Source organism: Camarhynchus parvulus, chromosome 13 (assembly GCF_901933205.1).
Source record: "Camarhynchus parvulus chromosome 13, STF_HiC, whole genome shotgun sequence".
Taxonomy (NCBI): domain Eukaryota; kingdom Metazoa; phylum Chordata; class Aves; order Passeriformes; family Thraupidae; genus Camarhynchus; species Camarhynchus parvulus.
In genome coordinates, this window is record NC_044583.1 from 7,479,967 (window position 1) to 7,501,848 (window position 21,882).

General features: G+C 39.3%; 1 protein-coding gene across 1 annotated transcript; it reads right to left on the bottom strand.

The window, feature by feature from the left end:
* Positions 1–1,200: 1,200 nt before the first annotated feature.
* RAD50 (RAD50 double strand break repair protein) lies at positions 1,201–21,517 on the bottom strand. Its single transcript, XM_030957658.1, has 26 exons — positions 21,485–21,517; positions 20,212–20,388; positions 19,740–19,823; positions 19,356–19,507; positions 18,361–18,546; positions 18,010–18,214; positions 17,466–17,594; positions 17,083–17,248; positions 16,220–16,413; positions 15,470–15,676; positions 14,467–14,649; positions 14,100–14,257; positions 13,249–13,424; positions 12,911–13,148; positions 12,230–12,419; positions 11,252–11,378; positions 10,437–10,630; positions 10,019–10,129; positions 9,434–9,526; positions 9,226–9,339; positions 8,306–8,433; positions 7,296–7,520; positions 4,126–4,211; positions 3,569–3,711; positions 2,107–2,240; positions 1,201–1,791 (listed from the first exon to the last, which is right to left on the bottom strand). Exons 2-26 carry the CDS (start codon positions 20,338–20,340, stop codon positions 1,605–1,607), a joined length of 3,939 nt encoding a protein of 1,312 aa, XP_030813518.1. The 5' UTR covers positions 20,341–20,388; positions 21,485–21,517; the 3' UTR covers positions 1,201–1,604.
* Between the last annotated feature and the right edge of the window lie 365 nt (positions 21,518–21,882).

Below are 21,882 nucleotides of genomic sequence, written 5' to 3' on the forward strand. Positions count from 1 at the left end.
TAATTGCTAGGAAGCCCCATTCGTTTTCTTATCTTTGAGTGGTTTCCCAATGACTGGGGTCACCCTGACACTGGTTTCAGAAATTGTAGGTAGGAAAAATCCTCAGCTGAAGGTCTTGGTTTCTGCCATTACTCTTTGAGGCACCTACTGCCATTCACCCTGGCCAAGGCTGAGGCCTGAGAGCCTTTGCCATGGAGAAGAACCAGAGCTGGGGGATATTGAGCTCTGTCCTTTCCTGTGCAGATATCGACACTCCTCAGGGGGTGTGTGATCTAAGTGAGGGGCTCAGCTGCACCATCCTCAGGGGCAAAAGCCCTGGTCCATCATGCTCAGCCAGCACCAGGCCCTGCCTACACAAGCCAGGTCTGCTTGCACCCCTCCCCTGTCAACTTCTCCTTATCCCTGCAAAATAAAGGGATTCCTGCACCCTGGAAGAGAAGGAAGACAACATGCAATGTTCTTAGGCTGATTTAAGCATCTGTCAAAGAGAATGTCCTGATGTTACAGAAATTAAATTTAATGGCTGTTTAAAGATTTTTCCTCTGAAATTGTGCTTTGGTCATACCCCAATTGCTGAGGAGGGTCAGCCCATCGCTGCTGATTGAAAGGCTTTAATGAACTGCAAGTCCAGCTTCTGCTTGTGGACTCCTACCAAGAATTCAAGGTAGCCCCTGACTTGCTTAAAAAGAAACAGGGATCCAGAAATTCCTTCCCTCAGGGCTTGCATGGCTTTGGAAGCAGCAAGGCACAGTTTGTGCAGCCTCAGGACTCTGATGATCAGGCTCTTTGCATTTTGCAGTAGGCCACCCCCATGGCTTTCCACTGTCACTCCCCTGAGAAGCAGGTTCCCTGGGGCTGCCAAGCTGCAGGGCTGTTGCCACCCCAAGGAAAAGAGCTTCAGGAAGAGCTCAGAGCAGGGCAGGTGAAGCTCAGCATCCACACTAAATCTCTGAGACACTTATGCTCCATTTTCCTGTTTGCAGACACTACCATGAGAATCAGAACATAACTCCCTGAGCACAATTCACCCATTCATCTGGTTAGAGATGGGCCTTTGCTTTATTCTGAAGCAAGTGTAAATTCTGTCTTTGAACAGCCAGAGTTAGGTCACCTTGTAGAGAAAGCAGTAAAAGTTCTCTTTGAAGCTTGTCAATTTTGGGTAGATTAGGAGATAGCAATGAAGACACCTTCAACCAAAGTGACACCCATCACTGCTGACCTTGCCAGAGATGGAGAGCAAGCTGTATTCCCCTGGCAGAGCCACAGCTATTCCAGAGAATGTGCAACTTGTCCCATACAACATGCAAAATAACATCACAACTTTATTTTCACTTTTAAAGCATAAAATACATCAAAATTTAACTGTGTGGCATCCATTTAAATTCTTTCAAATGATGGCGATTCTTAGCCCAGGCACAGAAATATATAGAAAGGTAAGTTTAGAAGTCCCACAGTTTTAGACTCTGGCTAAAATTGTTACAAAGTTTCAGTAGAATATGATAGGAAGGAACTACATTTTCAGACACCTACACTGAGCTCTATCAAGTCAGGCAGTGTACAATGTGTCAGGTTAGGCTGTCTGTAGTATGTAATTAATTGGCATTCTAATGAACATAGGAGCCTAGAGAGCTGACACTGCATTTCATGATCTCAGAGCACTGGTCAATGTTCTTCTTTATCCTGTAGAATGTCTCCACATACTCAGAACGGCCCAGAAGTTCAACAAAATCTTCATCATGAGTAATCACCAGCAGCTGAAAGTTGCGTTGGTGTAAGCGGCTCTTTATTATCCTACAAAGAGAAATTATCCAGTGTGCATTTCCCTACAGCCCATGCCAGCATCAGAGAACTTGCCAATACACAGCACTAAAATATTTCAATATTGATAATGAATGATATGAACCATCGAGTAATCTAATGCTGATTACCCACTCTTTTTAACCACATAAAAAACCCCCTGAAATTATATAAGAAATACCTTTTTCTTTTCCAGATAGAGATGGAATCTAAAACTACTCACAACAAAGACATGCCAGCTTAAAATATAATGCCAAATGGGTATTGAAAAATACCCATTGTAAAGCACTACAAGGAGAGCTCACTTACTCCACCAGGGCATGTGCCAGGGACTCGATGTTTTCTCGGTCAAGGTTGGTCGTAGGCTCGTCCAGGGCCAGAATGCCACAGTTGATACAGAATGTTTCTGCTAGAGCAAGGCGAATGATGAGAGAAGCAAGCACCTGAGGGAAAAGAAAAAGCACAAAAATCTCAAGTTTCAAACTGTTTAAAGAGGATCTACACGAAACAACTTGTTTTTAATGCCATTACAAACCGTGACTGAAGTTTACAGAACAATGTGCTGACAGTTCACAAAATGACAGTAAATAACTACTGAAAAACTACATTGAAACTTCTAGTTTGAATTCAAAGATTGACTCTACAAAGAAGCACTCAAAATTCAGAAGACACTGGAAGTAAGGATTCTGATCTGAGGTAAAGCTGCTATGACACTGCCATTTGCATTACCCCAACACTCTGCTCCAGCCCACCCCACTGCAGCAGGTGGAAATTTGTCGGCATATTACTGAGTTACTGAACTCCAGACTTCTTACAATAATGGAAGACAGTAGGATTTACCACCTTCTATGTTAGCTTTGCATCAAATGATGCGTAATCATATTTACAAGATCTCCTGAACTACTAAAAACTACAGAACACTCAATGGAAACTGCGCTGCCAAAAATATTTTCCAATGATCATGAGTGCTGGCATCACATTTCATCATCAAAGAAGAATTCTCAGAACTTCAGCTAAGAAACTTGTTCAAGTTTCACTCTCACTTACATAGGACTCTAACGCAACATCCTAAAGTACTCCAGGAGAGGACACATTTAATGGAACAGACATGTGGAAAGAACCCTCAGCATGTGTGGTGTGGTTAACTGTGATGAACTCTGACCACAGGTACTGTCACAGCTGGTGTGTCATCAGGCAGCTTGGCCGATGGGCTACTGAAGAGGAATGGACAGCACACACAGCTGCAAGCTGACAGCACAGGAGGAAATGCAATGCCTGGAAGTATGGCTAGGTGTGATACTGGTGACATGAACTGAAAGGCTGCAGTCAGCAGCAGGTGAAAGCAGCATAATTTGGAGGAAGAGAGATCCTATCAACTTAGAAGTAGATGCAGGTACAAAAAGAAGACCAAGGGCTCACAAAGAAAAAAAAAGAGGAATCAAGTTGATAGACCAGAAGCTGAGGTAACTTCACTGGTAACCAGGAAGAGACAAAATGGGAGGACTTGAACCTGAGGACAGAGGAAGTCAAACCCTTCACTCCTGCAGGGCATCAGCATGATGCCCATCTGAAACAATGGATTTTGGCAGCCCAAAGCAGGGGTCAGATGCTGAGTCACATATTGTGTGACACCCAGAGAGAGTGAAGGGAAGTTGTACACAATAATAAATTAGAGCTGGAGCTGCTGTTCTTTGGTCACCGGACTCCTCTGCATTGATGTGAGTCAGGTTTCAGCATCCCTGTGGTTGTGTACTGAAGACAGAGCCATTACCTTTTGCCCAGCACTGCACCTTCCTCTCATATCCAGTGCTGTATCTCCCTTCACCATCACCACCCTGTAATTGTAATTTCTTCTTTTGTCAGTGGCTGAGACATTCTCATCCGCATCAGAGCGAATTTCTATATATTCAATATCTGAAAATGGGAAGGAGACAGCTCATACATTATCAAAAATCTTGAAAAATATCATAGGATTAGTGGGAGATGAGAGGTATAATATGTAGTAACAATAAAAATTGCATTCAGAACTCCCACTGATAGATCCATCTTGGAAATTAACTTTTCCAAAATGGAAGGAATGAACTCATGCACTGTCCTATGACAAAGAAACCTGACCTTTGGAAAACACAGAGAAGTGAAAATTAACTCTATTTATTCTGCATGTTACTACATAATGTGCAATAAAAAGATTATAGTGGTGAAGGACAGATACAGCCTTTAGAATGGAACCAGCTACTTCCCATCTTACAAACAAACACTCTTCCTTATGCAGTGCCCAATATCAAATGGATACATATGGGTAAAACTTTAAAAAATATTATTACATACCTTGTCCTCTGTAAATGCTTCGCCACAGGTCCCGAATTATTTTGTTAATTTCTTCCATTTTCATGCTATGAAATGTCATTATTGCTCTAAAAACCAGCAAAAAACGTAAAATTTAGCGATGCAACCATGGACTGCTATGGACTGCTAGGGGCTTTAAGGCAGGTGGCAGCTTCCTTTCCATTTCCTTAATACTTTTACTAAAAATAGAGAAAATACTAATTTGTTTTGGACAGAGAAGTACCTAAAGAGTAATAACATGCCATTGTGTAAATAATTCTGTGCTCACAAGCAACTCAGTTCTAAGAAGTAGGGAAGTAATGACAACAAATATATTTGCAGCTACTCAATGGAGAATGACTCTACCTGACTTTTAAAGAGATTTATGATTTATGTGTGAGGTTTATTTTCAGCCTGACACCAAGAAGATGAATCTGATGTTAAGCTTTCCGGAACAGGAGTGTTATTCTGGCACAGTCTGCCAACAAGGCAAACAACAGCAGGAAAGGAGAACCTGAAGTCTCCTCAGAGCACAGAATTCCTACTGAAAATTTAATTTGTAATTACCCAAACAGGCACTATGACATGAAATACTTTTCAGCAGCAAGAGTAACACAGGATATCATTAATAACTTATAATTTAATTTCTCTGTTTAACATAGCAGCATGACTTTAGTTTATTAACAGATTAAATCTTACAAAACACTCAGAAAAGGACAGGACACTGCATTTCTAACTTGTCTTTTTACAGACAAGATACTCTGTAATGAAAGAAATGCTCACTCGCTTTATGGGAATGTCCTCTTTCAAAAAATGAGTTGGAAATAAAATATCCTTCTGAAATGGACTTTTACATATGCTTTTTCTACCTATGCTCTTCCACCTGTTCTGGGGAATACTGATGTATCAACTCTGATAGGTTTTGTTAAGTAAAAATGAAGCATTTTCAACTATTTGCTTAGGCCCAAGAATGCATTCCTCATCAGTATTTATCATAAATCTCTAAATAGAGTCAATAAATATCATCTGATAGCCAAAAATGTTGGTTTTCCCAGTCATAGATACAGCTCTGGCCATTAGAGTTAGCATTTTGCCTTGCTGATTTTTCAGGCGATTACCGCTAAGTGATGCTTATCTATTTTTCTTGAAATTACAAGACTGTTTTCCTGTTTAGCCTTAAATAGAAACAATAGATGATTTGACACCATACAAAAAAAAATCTAAAAAGGAAATTCTTGGAGTGCATTTCCATTACAACTGAAAGGGAAGACTTATACATGCTCTGAATAACTTAGATCTTCACAAAGATTTTGGATTAGCTTACATTCTAATATCATGTTTACTTTATTTAATGTTATTATCAAACCAGCTTAGAAAAGGGTTCCTCTAGAATGTCCTTTCAACTTGGAAAGTTCTCATTTATTTTGTTTCTCTTCTTGACCATTATGCTGTATCCTCAACCACGTAATTTCTCTTTTGTGCTCCTTTTCCAGCACTAGCAAACCCTTTTAAAGAGAAGGCCAAAATTCCATACTTTATTCAAGACATGGGTGTATTGACAATTCCTACAGTGGCCAAAATGTTTATCTTCCTTTCTCTTCTTTCAATCCTAATATTTATCTTTCTGCCACTGAGCACCAGTTTTCTGTTTCCTGGAATGTATTCACTGATTCCAAAATCCTCTCCCACTGTCCATCAAGTTGTTCACTGTTACTCCATCATGATAACCAAACAAACAGGGTTTTTAGGGAGCCACATGTTTTATTCTGTACATGGTTACCAATTTTGAGATGCTCTTTTTGCCCAGTCAGTCCAGGACTAGCTAACAAGCTTCCAGAGGAAACAGAAACAAGAACAAACTTGCTACACTTTCCATCAAATGCCAGATATGTTTCTTATGACCTTACTTTCTTCTATATAAGCACAAAACCACCCACACTGGAAAAGGGCAAAAAACCCTCTACATTGTAATATTCTTTAAAACACAATTATTTACCTGAGAAAATGCCACAGGAAACAAGAAATTTACCTGGCATATCTTACTCATGTTAAGATATGACCAGATGATGCTAAAATCTATTGCTATAGAAATGAAAGCAGAAGGGCTCAGGTTAAAAATGAAGGATTTAAACATCAATCTCACCTTTCCTTATCTCTCTCCTACTGCTGTACTGCAAATATAAGTCCTAACATGTACAATCAAAGCTCCAAATAAGTCTTTCAGAAAATTGGGAATATAAATATCAGACTTATCTATGACTGTATTAAATTCTAATTATTACCATGAATGCATTTAATATATGTACATTATACACATTAACTTACAAATTTCCTACATCACACCAATCCTGTGCAGTTTCCAGTGTAGTTTCATTAATTTACTTAGGAAGTTATACCTCATGTTTTCTTAATATTTAAATGTCAGAATATATGAAGAGAAATGATGTCTCTCAAGGAATCATGTTAATTTCCTCTAAGTCACCCTGGAAACCTGAAATTGAAAGCTGCTTTGATGTGGAAACCCAGGGCACTGGGAATGTTTCTGTGTCTGCTCTGGGGTGCCCTGACCCCCAGGGGAGCACTGACTTTGACCCTCATTCATGGAGAAAGTTTCCTAGACTTCAAGATAGACTGGAATCCACAAAAGTGTGAAATAGATTATAGAGAGTAGTGTATCGCTTGGTGAGAAATTGAGGTTTGGGGATTTTTAGTGTGTTGTGGATGGAAGCAAGATGGAGGGCACAGGGTGTCATCCTGGACTTCTTCTTCATGCTTCTTCTTCCTTCTTCTTCATGGGTTTGGGTGGCATTTTGTAATTGGGCAGAAAAGTCCACACTGCAGCTCTTTGGGATCAGTTATTGGGTTAAAAGGGAAAATAATCCAGGTGTCAGTTCTTAATTGGATAGTTTAGTCTCAAAAGAGCTTGGAACAAAAGATTGTTGGCCATTTTGTGCCTTCTAATGAAAAGCTGCTGAACTCACAGTAATGAGACTGTTTTACTGATAATAAACTAATAATAAACACTTGAGTCCAAACATGAACTACCATCTCAAGTGCCTTCAATCCAGACCCAGAGAAACCAACAACTGGGACCCCCACACTTCTGCATCAAGGTTATCAATACCAATGAAGATGAAAACATTTAAGAATCACCCTCATTTGACAATACTTACTTATCAAGAGCCTTGTAATAAAGGTCCAGATCTTTGTTCACCAGCTCTGTTGTTCTCATGACAATCATCATGTCCCTGTATTTTTCCTCTGCATCTCTGAACTGTGGCTCTCGGAGCTCCTTCCTGAAGCGAACAATCTCCTCCTCAAAGCCCCGCTGGCGGCCAAGGGCCACGTGATGGTTCCTTTTCAGAGATTCTATTTTCTCCTCCAAATGCTTCTGCTCACTGTCAAACCAGAAATGATACACATGTATTTTGTACTTAGCGTTTCAATTTTTTAATCAGGGTTCTAATTTTATGTTGGACAACGGCTCATTGTATCACATCTATAAAGTCTGTAACAGTTAAAGTTATAGTACTAATGCCACTGAAATGAAGGCATTATTGAAATAAAAATAGTTTTAAGTTTGTTAAGAATATATTCTAATCACTACTCTGAGTGGGAGAAGCAAGTTGTCAAGTTCAAATGCTGAAGTGCTACATGTATAAACAAAAAAAAATTAATTTTATAGATGGAGACTGAAAAAAATAAGATGAATTATTGGGTAAGCTCTAGCATGCTAAATAAATATTTCACATACAAGAACCAGCAAAGGGCTAATTACTTTTCAAAAGTGTTTATTATCTAAGCAATTATTCCTAAACTATTGAAGTAAACATAAAATTTGCTGCTGGGAATTAAGTTAGCAGACTGAAAATAAAAACTAAATACTCTCATCCAGAAGCATGAATTATTTAAATGCAGATTTCTCAGTAAGCATCATGAAAAGGATTGGATTGGAACAGGTATGAGCAGATATATCTACTTCTAGCCAGAAGCACTGTATAATTTCACAGTCATTCACATTGCTGTCATAGGGATATGAACCAAGCACAGCTGTGAAGGAGAAGGTGGCCTGGATGAATGGGATAAAAAGAGGATCAGACACCCTGAAACACAGTGACTACAATATCCAGATGTTCCATGAATTCTTGTGTAAAGCACACCATTCTGTTTTGAAGGTGCTTACTTTTTCATCTGGGGGACTTTCATTTCTCCCATCTCCTTCATAAGTTTTTTTATATTCTCTTCAACTTCTTTTAGCTCCTCATTCCGCTTCCTCAAAGTGAGATTATCCTCCAGCCACCTCTCCTGGATCTAGCTCCAAAGAAACAAGAAATTGTATAATGTTTCAGTATGTTGGTTATCAATTACTATGTATCAGTTCTGCACAACTCTGAAACATGCTGCAAGCATAAAATAATTGAAAACAACAAAAATTATCACAGGGAGAACTTACACTGTCCTAAAAATAGAGTAAAATGGAAATCAGCAGTATTATTTCCATCTTTCAAACTGGAATAACACTTAGCAGTGTTTACTGTCACAAGTGAACACAAGACTGATTCTTTTTAAGAATATTAATCCATGTTTCAACCATGGATTTCTGGACAAGTGGTTTTCACCAAGGACAGATTTAACTAAGTCCCCTATTGCAGTTCTACAACAGTAGACAGCAACTGAAAGGGTAGAATGGTGAAGGACATATTTCCTATAAGGAGTATAAACAGTATTTGAAACATATACACAAGAATTCAAAGTACATGATAAATCTTGAGTAGCAAGAAACTTTTGGTACCTGCAGTTTGTACTTTACTTATAAAGGCATGTATCCTCCACATAAAGATACTCCTGAAAATGCTGACTCTATCCCACCAGACTTAACTCTTAGAAATACCATCAGATGATAGTCAGAGATAAATGGTTTTTAAATTTCCACATACAAATCTCAAGACTATTTTCAGCCTAATGCACATATAGCAACTATCCTGACTAACAACTGATCAAATAAACCAAAAGGAAGCTTCACAACACTACAGACCTAGGCAGACAAACCAGAACTAGGAATTATTTCAACTATGCCAAGTATACTTTAAACAATATATCCACCTTTTGAGTGTCAATATCTTGTCGGGTCATTTCCATCTCTTTACTTATCTTTTCCTTTTGTTTCTCACAGGCAGCCAAACGAGAATTTACTTCTTCAAGTTCAGACTCCTTTTGCTAAAGAAATATGAAGAAAATAGCATATGATTTAAAAACAAAAGTAATTTTGATGCTTTTTACTGACTTAAAAAATATTTAGATTTTAGATTACCTTTTTATAGTCTTCTTTTCCTTGTTGAATGTAGTTTTCAATTTCTTTCACATATTTGTTTATATCTTTAACTTTCTCATTTATGTTATTCATCTGCAGAGAAAAGATATCAAATGAAATATTGTCTTCTGTCCAAGAACAGATATGCTCTGTATCAAAGATACTGGATAACACTACCACAATTCCTTATTCTAAGTCCCTTTAGTTTTCTAATAAAGTCTTCAGCTTCTACAATCCCAGTACCTCTTATAAGCATGAAAATGTTTCCCAAAACAAGTGAGGGCCACTTAACCTGGCAAGGATGGGTGATGGTCATCCTTGCTGTTCCTCTTGGGTCTACTTAGGCAGGGCTTTTGAAGGCCATCAGCCAATAAATATTGCCAAATATCCCAAGAAGTCTTTTTTCAAGACAGCCAAAGGTTAATTATAATTGAGTTCATGTCCTGATTGACATGTTCCTCTTCTTCCCTAAAGCACCTCCGGGTGTCATTGATGTTTCCTAAAAGCAAACTCTGTACCACAGCTCCCATCCACTAAAAAACAATATCTAATCCTATCTCACAGCTATGCCAAGAGCAAACAAACCTTCTCTTGTGTTTCTTTATTACTTGCAGTCCTTTTATTCACTAGTTCCTCCTTCTCGTGCTGCAATTTGTCTAACTTTGCCTCCAAAGGAAGTATCTGTTCTTCTGCTTCCTGAAAAGTAGTTGGAAAAAGTAGTTTTTATTTTCACATTCTGATGAAGATCAATAATTTTTCAAAGAGTAAAAAATGTAACGTGGTTAATTATTTCTTTTTTGTGTGTATTAAAAAAGGAAGTATGAAAATATGTATTTAAAAAATTCTGGAAATTCCCAAAGATACACAATAGCAACACAGTACAAACATTTAAAAATCCACTCCATTGTCTAGGATTGGAGACAATATTAAGTATGACGAGATTATGATTTTTTATTTCAAGGCCAGCAAAGCTAAGGATTAGATAACTGAGAGTACTTCTCACCTTGATCTCTCTGCATAAGGACTGAACCTCAGTGGTTAACTCCACAGTCTGCTCCTCCAGCTGCCGCCGCCGCTGCATGCTGCTGACAATCTGCAGCTTCTCTGCCTTGAGCTCATTCACTGCACTCTTCAGCTGCTGAATCTGGCTTTGCTGGTCCTGCTTGTGTTTCTGATTTAACTCAATTTTACTGGTAACTGCAGATGAAAACAGAGTCAATCTGTTATCAAAACCATTTTTGTAATCCTTATGAAAATTCGTCTCTAAATGAAGCTGGTACAACTCCAAAAACCAGTAACAATGAACTGTAGCCATGATATTTTCTGAAAAACCCCTTTGCCAGGATTTTTCTCCTGAGAAGCTGAGAAGCCTCAGGAACAAAATGCAAACTATAATTATCTGCTGCTGTGGAATACTACAGGTGCATCTTTGTTTGGTCTCATGTGGTTGTTTCTAATTAATGGCCAATCACAGTCCAGCTGTCTCGGACTGTCTGGTCAGTCACAAGATTTTATTATCATTCCTTTCTATTGCTTGCTAGCCTTCTGATAAAATCCTTTCTTCTATTCTTTTAGTATAGTTTTAATATATAATTTCTTTTAATATAATATATATAATAAAATAATAAATCAGCCTTCTGAAACATGGGGTCAAGATTCCCATCTCTTCCCATGTTGGGGCTGCCTGCAAACTTCCACAACGAACTAGGAGAATGAAGTTATTTGAGAACATAAAATGAATAAACCAAAATTTTAATGGTAAGAATTTTGGAACATTACTTTTAATAAAAAGTGAAATAACAGGTTTGTAGGACCTACCTGTATCCCACAGCTGTTTTTTCTCTTGTTTTTCTCTGCTTACTTGAAGCACAGTCCTATTTAAATTGACACATAGCAGCTTAGCCTCCTGCTGAGCAATTTTTCGTTCAACATCCCGGATATCAGTCTGAAAGTATGAGGAAAAGTACCATTACTACTGAATTAGTCTTTAACAATGTATTTTTTCACCTTTGGCACGTAAGAACAAGCTCAGGGCTTGAGGAACTCAAGAGCTTCCAATTTCCTTCCCTTGCAGAGCAATGTCACATCATTAGCAGTAGGATTATGTCAGCTGCTAGGAACTGGAATTCCTAATTGTGGATGGAATCAGCCAATAAGGATGCACAGGCCTTTAACATCCCCAGCCCACTTCAGGACAGTTCCATGTGCAATCTGTCCCTGCAACACTGGAACTGTTGGAGCCTCAGGAGCTGCTGACATCTCCACCTTGTGAAATGCTCTCAGTCCTTTGCCTGGCCCCAGGTTTCCTAATTGCTCCTCTGAAGGTTCTCAGTCAAGCAAAGATTTCATGTTGGTAATAGAGCCATGAAGACTGCTCAAAATGGTCTCCTATGCCAGGATAATAAAAAGTGCAGGATTTATCTTTCCCTTTACCATATATTCAGATGGTACAGAACCAGAAAACACATGTAAGATGCTGGGAATATAGAGACCTATAATGACTATGAGGACTGAAAACACTTAGGTGTACTCATGGTTGTGCTCAGTTCTGGATTACATCTCTTTTTTAAGTTCATATAGCACAGAATTGAATCAGAACTCAAGGGACTCTGTGGTGCTCAAAAAATACCCCTTTTGTAAATCAAAGTTTTATTAGTGCAGGATCATGTAGGTTATACTGTCTTTGGAAACATTTTAAAATAAGGACCTCAAAGTTATGTCCTATTACTGAATAACTACATAGTTAAATGCAAAGGAATATCATTTTATGTATTAAAAAAAGTTACCAAAGCATACCTGATACCTTTCCATCAGAGTTATATCCTGTAAACGTGCTTTGGCACCTTCTTCCTCAGACAAAGCTGTCTGGAGAAGTGATTCTTGTTCTTCTATCTCACCCTTCAGGCCTGTTAAATCTCTGTTTGCATTCTGGATCTTGTTCCTCAGGTCTGGAATTTCCTTATCTTGGAGTTCAACTACAGTTTGCCTAAAATAAAATATAAATCCCTAAAATTTCCTTGGTCAGAAACAGCAGCATAAATTGAAGACATTCAAGATCACAAAATCTGTGATATGATTTAGTAGTGGAAGACAAAATTTAGCTAAAATAGTATCCCCTTAACTTGCCCACATTTAACTAAGCTTATGTTACATACCCAGCCAAGGTAATGCATCCCTCATTTTAGGTGAGATTACACAAACAAGCAAACAAAATCTCTTCTGGTTTTTAACTTCATTACAGCAAGTACTCAGGAGAAGGTACAAAGCACTGAACAAGAGTGCCCTCTTGTGAAGGACAGCTCTATCCTCACCCATTCTCAAATTCTCTCAAAATATTTCTCCCAACAATGACATTTTGAAATTAATTAATAAACCTTAGAATAAAGCCTCCTTGATGTCTGCATAATTTTTTATAATGAAAACCCACACATTTGAGAGAAAACAGCCTGTAACAATTTGGTTTCCTAAGCACTTTACCGTAGGGGTTTAAGACTCATCATTTCATCACGTTTTTTCTCTTTTCTTTTCAGTTCAGACTCTGTGGACTTCAGTTTGTCTGGGGCCAGGCGCAGTTTAGACTGCAGATCACTGATGACATCCTGCAGCTCAGCCTCTGTCTGAAAAACTCTTTGGCAAACTGGACAACAAGACTGGTTCTCCTCTGTCAGCTGTGTAATGAACTGTGAATAAACTGCAGTGGCTCCAGCAAGCACAGCTGGGTGAAAAACAAACAGAACACTTATGTTGGATAAACAGTGAATAATCAGCTAAATTAGTGTTTCAGAGAAAAAAGTTAAAGCTATATACAAATTTACCTCGCTGTTTGGAACTTTTTTCAATTTCATCTTGAAGTTTGTTCAGGTCACTGTCAAAATCTTGACTTCCACAAACATCAAAAAGTTTTGCTTCATGACTGGACAACTGGGCTTCTTTTTTTTTTAGCTCATTACTGGCATAAGTTTTATCATATTCTACTGATGACAGTCGCTTGCTGAAATATCAAGGCAGAAACACTTTTATTACCTGAACACAAAGATTTACACTGTTTAAGCAAAATCAAAAATCACGGAAAGTTAATCTGAAATTGGAATTAGAGAACTATTCACCAGTTCTTTTTTATTGATTTTTCATGCAATCTACAGCATGAACTTTGTATTCATTGAAGTACAGCACAAGTGTTCAATTTTAAATCCCTTTTGTTTCCTAGATGATTACTGATGAGAAACTTCCTACTCTTTCTAACTAATTGTTTTATCTAATTAAATGAAACCAAGAACATCACAGGTAATCACACATGAATTTGTGATATAGTCACTAACCACTCTGTGACTTATCAGAAAATCAGAAGGCCAGCAATTTCCAGCCCCAGGCACATTCGTTCAGCTAGAATTAGTACGAACTAAGGATGTTCTAGATCACTATTTTGCTATCTGCTTTTAGTGCTGTCTTTGACACACTACAAATATTGTGATTTTATTAACTAGCACAAACTGTATCAGCTCTGTATCACAGAACTTTGCAGGATGTTTTCTCTGATTTTGCAGATACCCAAATAAACACTAAGGAATTAAAGTAAAAAGTATTTTGAACATATGAAACTTTCCAACATTTTAATTCATAATTACTAAAAACTTGTGAAGAAATAATCTCTTAAATTAATACCTACTTCAGATTAGCAAGAGTATCCCTTGTCTGATTAATCTTTTTATTTTTACCATGAAGCCAGTCTTCAAGTTGTTTTTTATTGGGAAAGTATCCCAGAAGTGATGTTAGTTCCTCAGAATGTCTTGACTTTACTTTTCTGATCTGATCTTCTTTCTCTGCCTGGGGAAATGAAGCATTTTAAATGAAATTTTCCTATCTTCAGGTTTATAGCCATCAATGCATTTATTAAGCTAATAGTTTCTATCAAGTCAGACAGAAGCTCTACATCTGATTGTTGATAAACACACAAATACACTGAAAAATACACAAATGTTGGAGGTACTGTATCAATTTCATGTCCTCTCATGAGATATTGATAAAAACATTACTTTGTCTTTCTTCAGCATCTCCAACTGGGTAATGGTTGTGGTGTGCAGATTCAACTGCTCCATCTCTTGATCCAGCCTCCTAAGAGCTTTGTCCAGGTTTATTTTCTCATTTTGCAGAGTCTGTACTTCCTGTTCCAGTGTTTCTATATTGCTGTTCCTCTCAGCCGTCTCCAGATCATGTTCCTATACAAAAAATAAAAGCCCAGAAGACACAATAATTACAAAAATCAATAAAGTGCTAGCTAAAGGAAACAGAAGAAACCTCTTCAGCTGCCTGGCAGCAGTATCAGTAGCTGTTACAGGAAGGACACAAGATTTGTAAAGAATAAATGCAAAAGGACAAAGGCTGTGACTGGTGTGGAGCAAGAAAAGCCACAGGAAGATACTGGATGCAGTTCTGGAATGCAGCACTGCCCCAGCTTGCTCATGCTTTTACCAGAAGCTCACTCATACTTAGTATTTTAATATCTACTGTATATTAAATTTGGAATTACCCTAGTGAGGAGGTTAGAAAAAACACTGTCAAGCAGAATTCACATACTGCTAACAAACATAAAATATTTGGCTACAAAGGGATAACCAGCTGTTCAGCTGGAACATCAAGTGCTTGTAACCTTACTTCATCAGATAAAACACTTATAACCAACTAGTCCATCTCACAGGCAAGTTATCTCCAAAAATGTAGGTAGAATGGAACTTTCAATTCAAAGTTTCTGGCCCAATAATTTGAGAGTAACCAACCTCCTACTTGCCAGCTGTGCAATCACCCTGTTTACAACTCACCAAGCAGAAGCAGCCATTCTATGTGTGGACTGTACAAAAACAAGGTAGTGAAGAGACTATTACAAAGGGTGCACTACCTGAACAGACAAAGCATACAGGGTATTAAAAGGGCAGAAACACATCAAGGTGGGGGTATGGGCTTTGGTATATTTTTTTAATGATAAAGCCACAAGTTTTTATTTCAAACTTCTATAATTTCTTCAACTACACACTAACTTACCATCTTGCCAATCTCCTCATCCAACTCACTGATCCTGTCTGAAAACCCCTCCAACTGCTGCAATTCACGTTTGACATTCTTCAGCTCTGCTTGTTTCTTATTTTGAATGTCTGATTTCAGGTCAATGGTTCTTTCTAATCCAGTTTTCTTGTCTCTTATTTCATCTATCTGTTTTTGTTTCATTGTTTCCTTCTGTGCAAATTCTCTCTGAAAGAAGATCAGCAATAATATATTAATTATTTTTTTCACAGGAAAATATTTTAACATATTTTTTCACACTAGTGTGCCAATATTCATCACAGTAAGACATTGAAATGCTGAGAAAATTACAACTTGTCCATAATTATCTGCTGAAATGTTTCTGATAGCAAAATGCAGATGCACTATACCAGTAGCATTCTGTGACAGCAACTCCATTTTGAACATGACTTCCACAAAAAGTTGGTTATTTTTAAACCAACTGCCCACTGTAATTCTTCCTCAGGTTTTTGAGCTTATCAGTGATGCACCTGCATGAGGACTGCTAGAAGAACCTCACTGATGAACTGCCTGTTCAATAGCCTTGGTGACCACTCCTAATTCCAAAATTTCCATGGAAAAACGCAGATGACAAATTACCAAGAACTCTAAAAAAAACCAGCTTCAGCTCCCCCCCACAACACTTTCTCCCAGCACCACAAAGACCCATGGGGACCAATAAAACACCAGTGGCCCATTCAAATGACACTACTTAAACAACAAAATTCTCACCATCATACGATTTGCAGCTTCTGTGTCTCTGTCCTGCCTGTCCTTCACCAGCCTGTGAAAACTGGCAATGTGCCTGTCAGTGAAAGGGGCTCTCTCAAAGCCATCCAACTCCAGCTGTGCTGCCAGAGATTGAACTAAGGAATCCCTGGTCACAATGTGCTCCTGGTGACGATCTGCCTGCAGTTGAAGACGACCTCCACAAAAAGAAAAAGTGACATAAATATTCAAAAACTGAGGCAGAAGACATGCTGAGGATTCAAAGGCAGTTGAAAGCCTTAGAAACCGTGAAGTATTTTTCAACAACACAAAAAGAATAAAAAGCTATAGGTAGAGATTGCTATTTCAGGTAACTAAATTTTTATGAATTAAATAAATCAATAATTCAAAAGTAAGTCCCTGAAAACACTAAAAATATTATTCTGATAAAAAAACAAAGCCCAAACATATTTTATGTAAGCATGTATTCTGTGTCTCAACTACTACAGATTTGCTGAAATTCTCATAACCCATCAACAAAGGATACACAATTGAAAGAACATTAACTTCAAGCCCTCTGACTTGTCGCCAGTCCCCACATGAGACATGGAGAATGCCAGGCATTCAGCTTTCATGCTTTTTCTCTGTTATATGACAAAATGTACTACATGTTATAGCTTGGAAAAAATGCCTGTTAGAAACTCCAGGAGAAAAACACCTAAACTTGTCCACCAGCAGGACTCTCCCACCCCACTGTGCAGGTAAACCTGAATTAACACACATTTTAGGAGTTTTGTCCAGTTCAGATCACTTCAATTATCAGTAGTTCCATTTCAGATTTAATTACATTAGGAAACACACAGGACTATACATGAAGTCTGAATTACCTCGTTCAATAAGCAGCTCTGATTTCTCACTGTTAAATCTCTGGCACTCTTTAGTGGCTCTATCTAAATCACGCTTACAGTCCAACAATCTCTTCTCCTTCTCCTTCACAATTCTCTGGTGGTTCTGGTATCTATCCCTTAGTTGTTCATCTGTTCCTTGAAAAACCTGTACACCACATACAAATTCCTAAGTCAATTATTGATGTTTTAAAAATGTATAATTTTTACCACAATAGAATTAAAGGAATAAGAGTTTAACACCTCACATGCAGATTTTCTGTAATAAGCATACAGGGGGAAAATCTGCAGCAAGCAAAACATGAAAACTGTTTTTCTTAGACTGATAAAGTAAAATAATCTAAGTTTTTTGTCATAAAGGCAACCTTTTCCATCTTCTGTTGCAAATCTTGATTATCTTTTTCCATCTGCCGCTTCCTGCTCTCCAGGGCCTTCACATCATTGTCCAACCTCATTACTTTTGTGAGATTCTGCTCAACTACTGCCAGAGAGTTCTGCAAAAGAATGTAGTAAGTAAAATATCTCATCAGTTCACGAACCCCATAATCAATTATTTTAAGTGCAAAACCTCCAGTTCCATTAAATATGTTTTTAAAATAGGGAACATTAAGTTTTAGTTTAGTTTTTGTTTTAATTATAGTTTAAAATGGTTTTAGATACCAGTTAAATTTGAGAGAGATTTTAAACTGACAAAAACCCAATGCTGCTATAAGAATTCTGTTCTTAACCCCTCAATGACTGTTTACAGATAAGAGCAGCATCTGCCAGGTGAGTTGACATAAGCTTGAGTCTGCTGCAGGGCAAAGGATTAGATTTAAAAGTGCAAGATTTTAACCAAGAAATTCATTCACCTTTCACTTCTTTGATTGCTTCATATTAAAGTATTAACATAATCCTCATGGAAATTACCTTTAGAGGCTCAAGCTGGTTCTCAATTGATATTACATTCTCCTTAGAAGCAGCCAGCTGAGCTTCTCTGTTGCTGAGATGATCCTGGATTTCCTGTGCTTTCTCTTTATTCTGTTTCAGATATTTCAGTTCTGTCTGACACTCTTTTACTTTCAAGCTTTGTTTCAGCCGTACCTGACGCAGAGCTTCGAGTGCTTTGATGTACCTTTAAAAAAAGCAAAATTTCAGCTGCTTTGGCAATACAGCAGTACTGAGTAAGAAACAATGTCTTAAGACATTTTTATTAACATTTATGTTATGAGAAGACTTTTTCTTACTTAGCTTCTATTTAATTACAGTAAAGGGAAAAACCTTGTTGCTGAAAAGATCTCATCAAATTTTTGTTTCAGGGCCTTCCCTTCACTTAATGGCCAGTTGGATTCTTCTTGGTGACAGAAAATGACATTGTTAAGCACAGCTTTGGAAACACCAAGGGCGTTGATCATCTCCCGATCTATTTCAGCACACTTGGAACTCAGACTGACCTTCTCACCATGCCTGTGGAGACAAAGAAAATCCCAAAGAAGCAACTGGCAAGTTCTTCAAAAAGTGAACTGCATTTTAACAGTATAACCTCATTTTAACATGCCCATTCAAAAAATTTAACAAGTAACAATTTTTAAGCACAAAATTACCATGCTCAACGAAGGCATTTAACACTGCCAATTTTTGAAGTCTGTTTCACATATTAGAACTCTGAGGAACCACCAGAGGGGGCAGGACAGCTCTTGAGTTAAAGGGATATACTTAAACAGTGGAAATGGGAGTTAAACATGGGCCAGAAATGATGTGAAACTGAAAATGGTACTAAAGGAAGTAAAGCCTACATACTCCACACAATGATACTTTCAAACTGTACCCTACAATCATGGAATCATGGAATGATTTGGGTTGGAAATGTCCATGCCACCCACCTCTGCCATGAGCAGGGATGCTACTCACAGAACCAGGTTGCTCCAAGCCCCATATACCCTGGCCTTGAACACTTCCAGAAATGGGGCAGCCACAGCTTCTGTGGGGAACCTCTGCCAGTGCCTCACCACCCTTATTACCAATTGAGTTTTCAAACAAATACAAGTCTACAAGTCAACAGATGTATGTATTTCTTAACACCACAGCTATCAGATGTGGGATTTTTCAATCACTTAACAGATAAAGTAATGAAACTACACAGCTTTATAATCTAAAAGCACTAGTAGCTATGTCAAAGAATACATTATGCAATTTTCTCTTATCTGATGCATAAAAATATACCAAATCCAAACCTATCTTCATGCCAAAGTAAGAAGAAACACTTGACAACTTACTTTGTTCTAGTAATGACAGATTCCAGTGTTTTAAATTCAGGTTCCTTGCTTTTCTGGGTACAGACCATGGAGCGCTGCACAGCCATGACCTCCCCGTTGACATCTCGGAACTGTAACCGAATCTGAGCTCGGACGTCCGTTTCATTGGCAATCTTTGGCAGAAGCAAAAAAAAACAGAATGAGGGGAATTTTTCTCAAGGGCCAAAGGCATGTGTGCCTCTCCAGCTGTGGGGCATGTTCTAATCAACCTCAGCTCTCTGCTTTTCTTCATTTCAGCTCAAGGCTGGCTACGACTTGAGCATCCCTGTTTTATTCACAACCTGAGTGCAGTGGAGTATTTTACTGAGGAGTAAACACACACTGCATCTAGTCACTATGACTTACCTTTGGATCATGAACAAATGTTTTTCCTTTGGTGCCAGGAGGAAAATCACCAGTGGATATATATTTAAGACATTCGATGATAGTCTAAGAAAACAAAAGTATATAGTTATAAAGACAAATTTAGAGTAACCAGATGGACTAGAGGCAAATCCACAGTAACAGCCCAAACACAAATGAGTTAGGTACTTAAACACAGGGAAATAACATTTTAATTTTTGAGTACCATGAAAATATGATACTTTGCAAAAGCAGTTTTAATCAGGATCTGGATCAATTTCCTATGAAAAAATATCAACCAGTGCTCTGCAAATTCCAGGCAGGAAAGCAGATTTCTAATAACAATAAACAACACAATATTTAGAGCATGACTTTTGCAATAACATTAAATACCTTTCTGTAGAAATTATTATTCACATGTTATGGTCTTCCAGAGCTATTTACAGCTCAAATCCAAACATAAAGTGAGGCTTACCGTTTTTCCTGCACCATTTGGTCCCACCAAAATAGTTAATGGATTAAAGAAAGTGATAATTTGTTTGTCTTTATCTTCTATTCCGAAACTCCTCACTCCGAGGATACTCATTTTTTCAATCCTCGACATTTGTGCTGAACTTCTGTTCCAAAGTCAAAGGTGAAAATACTGTAAATCCTGTAAAACAGAGCTTTGTGAAAAATCCAGTAGGCAGAAATCACAATAGATTACTGAAAGCTGGCCAAACACCTGTACAAGCAAGTAAAGCCTACATACTCCACACATTGATCCTTTCAAACTGTGCCCTATAATCACAGAATCATGGAATGATTGGATCATAGATCATATATGATGAATATATTTCAAAACACAGCTAAGGTTCTTCAGTTACTATTCAAGGTACAAAACATATGAAGGCAAAACCTTATTTCTTTCAAACTGAGAAATTAATCAACTCCAAGCTAAGTGCCATACTATGTATCATGAAATACATAGTATACATGTACATATATGTATATACATATATACAATACAATGGCTCGAATAACCCTTTATTCCACTACACAAACACTATGCACGTGCCTTGAGAATTCCCCAAACACAAGAGAAGCCCCAATATGTTTTCTCCTTTGACAACCCACTGTTGTGCTGCAACACCCAAGTTTGCCAATGCCTGTTTCTCACAGGCACATGCAGCACCACATCCAGCACCATATCCATCACCTTGTCCCAGTTCCCACTGTTGTACTGCAACACCCAACACCGTGCAAGCTGTGCCAATGCCTGTTTCTCACAGGCACATGCAGCATCATATCCAGCACCATATCCATCACCTTGTCCCCATTCGAGCTGTGAAGAGGAAGGCTGGAGCCTCCCCAGGCCATGGGGCGGGCACACACATCGGGCCGTGCTCGGGTGGGAGCTGCCCCGGGTACGGGAGGGCTCTGGGGGAGGCACCTCGGCCTCCAAGGCCCGTGTGGTGTGTGTGTGGCTGCGGGGGTACTCCGGGGGTGTTCACCATGGCCCGGGCTCGGCCCTCCCGCGGCTCCTCCGGGGGTGCCCGGCGGGGCTCGGCCCGGGCCAGGGCATTTCCTGCCGAGGCAGAGGTGGCAGCGGGGCTTTCCCGCCCGGAGCTCCGCGCCGCGCCGGGGGCGGACATTTTCCAGGGAGCCATCCTCTCCCCTACCCGCAGCCGAGCCGAGCCGAGCCGAGCCGAGCTCGCCGCGGTACCGCGCCCCCGGCCCAGCCGCCCCGTTCCCCATCCCGCGGTCACCTCCGCCCGCCGCTGCCGCCGGCCCGCGCCCCGGCAGCCCCCGCGCCCGCCCCGCCCCGGCCCCGCCATGGCGGCCCGCCCGCCGCTCGCACCGCCCCCGGCCGCGCGCTCCCGCGCAGCGCTCTGAGGGAGTTGGCCTGGCTGCGCTGGCCTCTGAGGGCTCGGAATGGAGCAATGGAGTTTTGCTGCGGTAACGTGGTTTGAACCGAGCTGGAAATCACAGAATAAGCTGAGCTGGAGGGACCCACAAGGGTCACCGAGTCCAGCTGCTGGCCCTGCACAGCACCGTTCCAAGAGTCACAGCATCGCCTTGAGCCTTGTCCGAACGCCTCTTCAGCGCTGTCAGGCTCCATGCTGTGACCCCTTCCCTAGGGAGCCTGTGCAGTGCCCAGCCACCC

What these genes read in the sequence shown, in the direction of transcription:
- RAD50 (XM_030957658.1), bottom strand. Translation starts at nt 20,340, where the DNA reads ATGTCGAGGATTGAAAAAATGAGTATCCTCGGAGTGAGGAGTTTCGGA. An exon ending in AAAAAGTTCCAAACAGCGAG is followed by an intron (nt 13,149 to 13,248) that starts GTAAATTTGTAT and finishes TTTTTCACCCAG; the next exon opens with CTGTGCTTGCTGGAGCCACT. An exon ending in AAAGTCCCCCAGATGAAAAA is followed by an intron (nt 7,521 to 8,305) that starts GTAAGCACCTTC and finishes CTGGTTTGACAG; the next exon opens with TGAGCAGAAGCATTTGGAGG.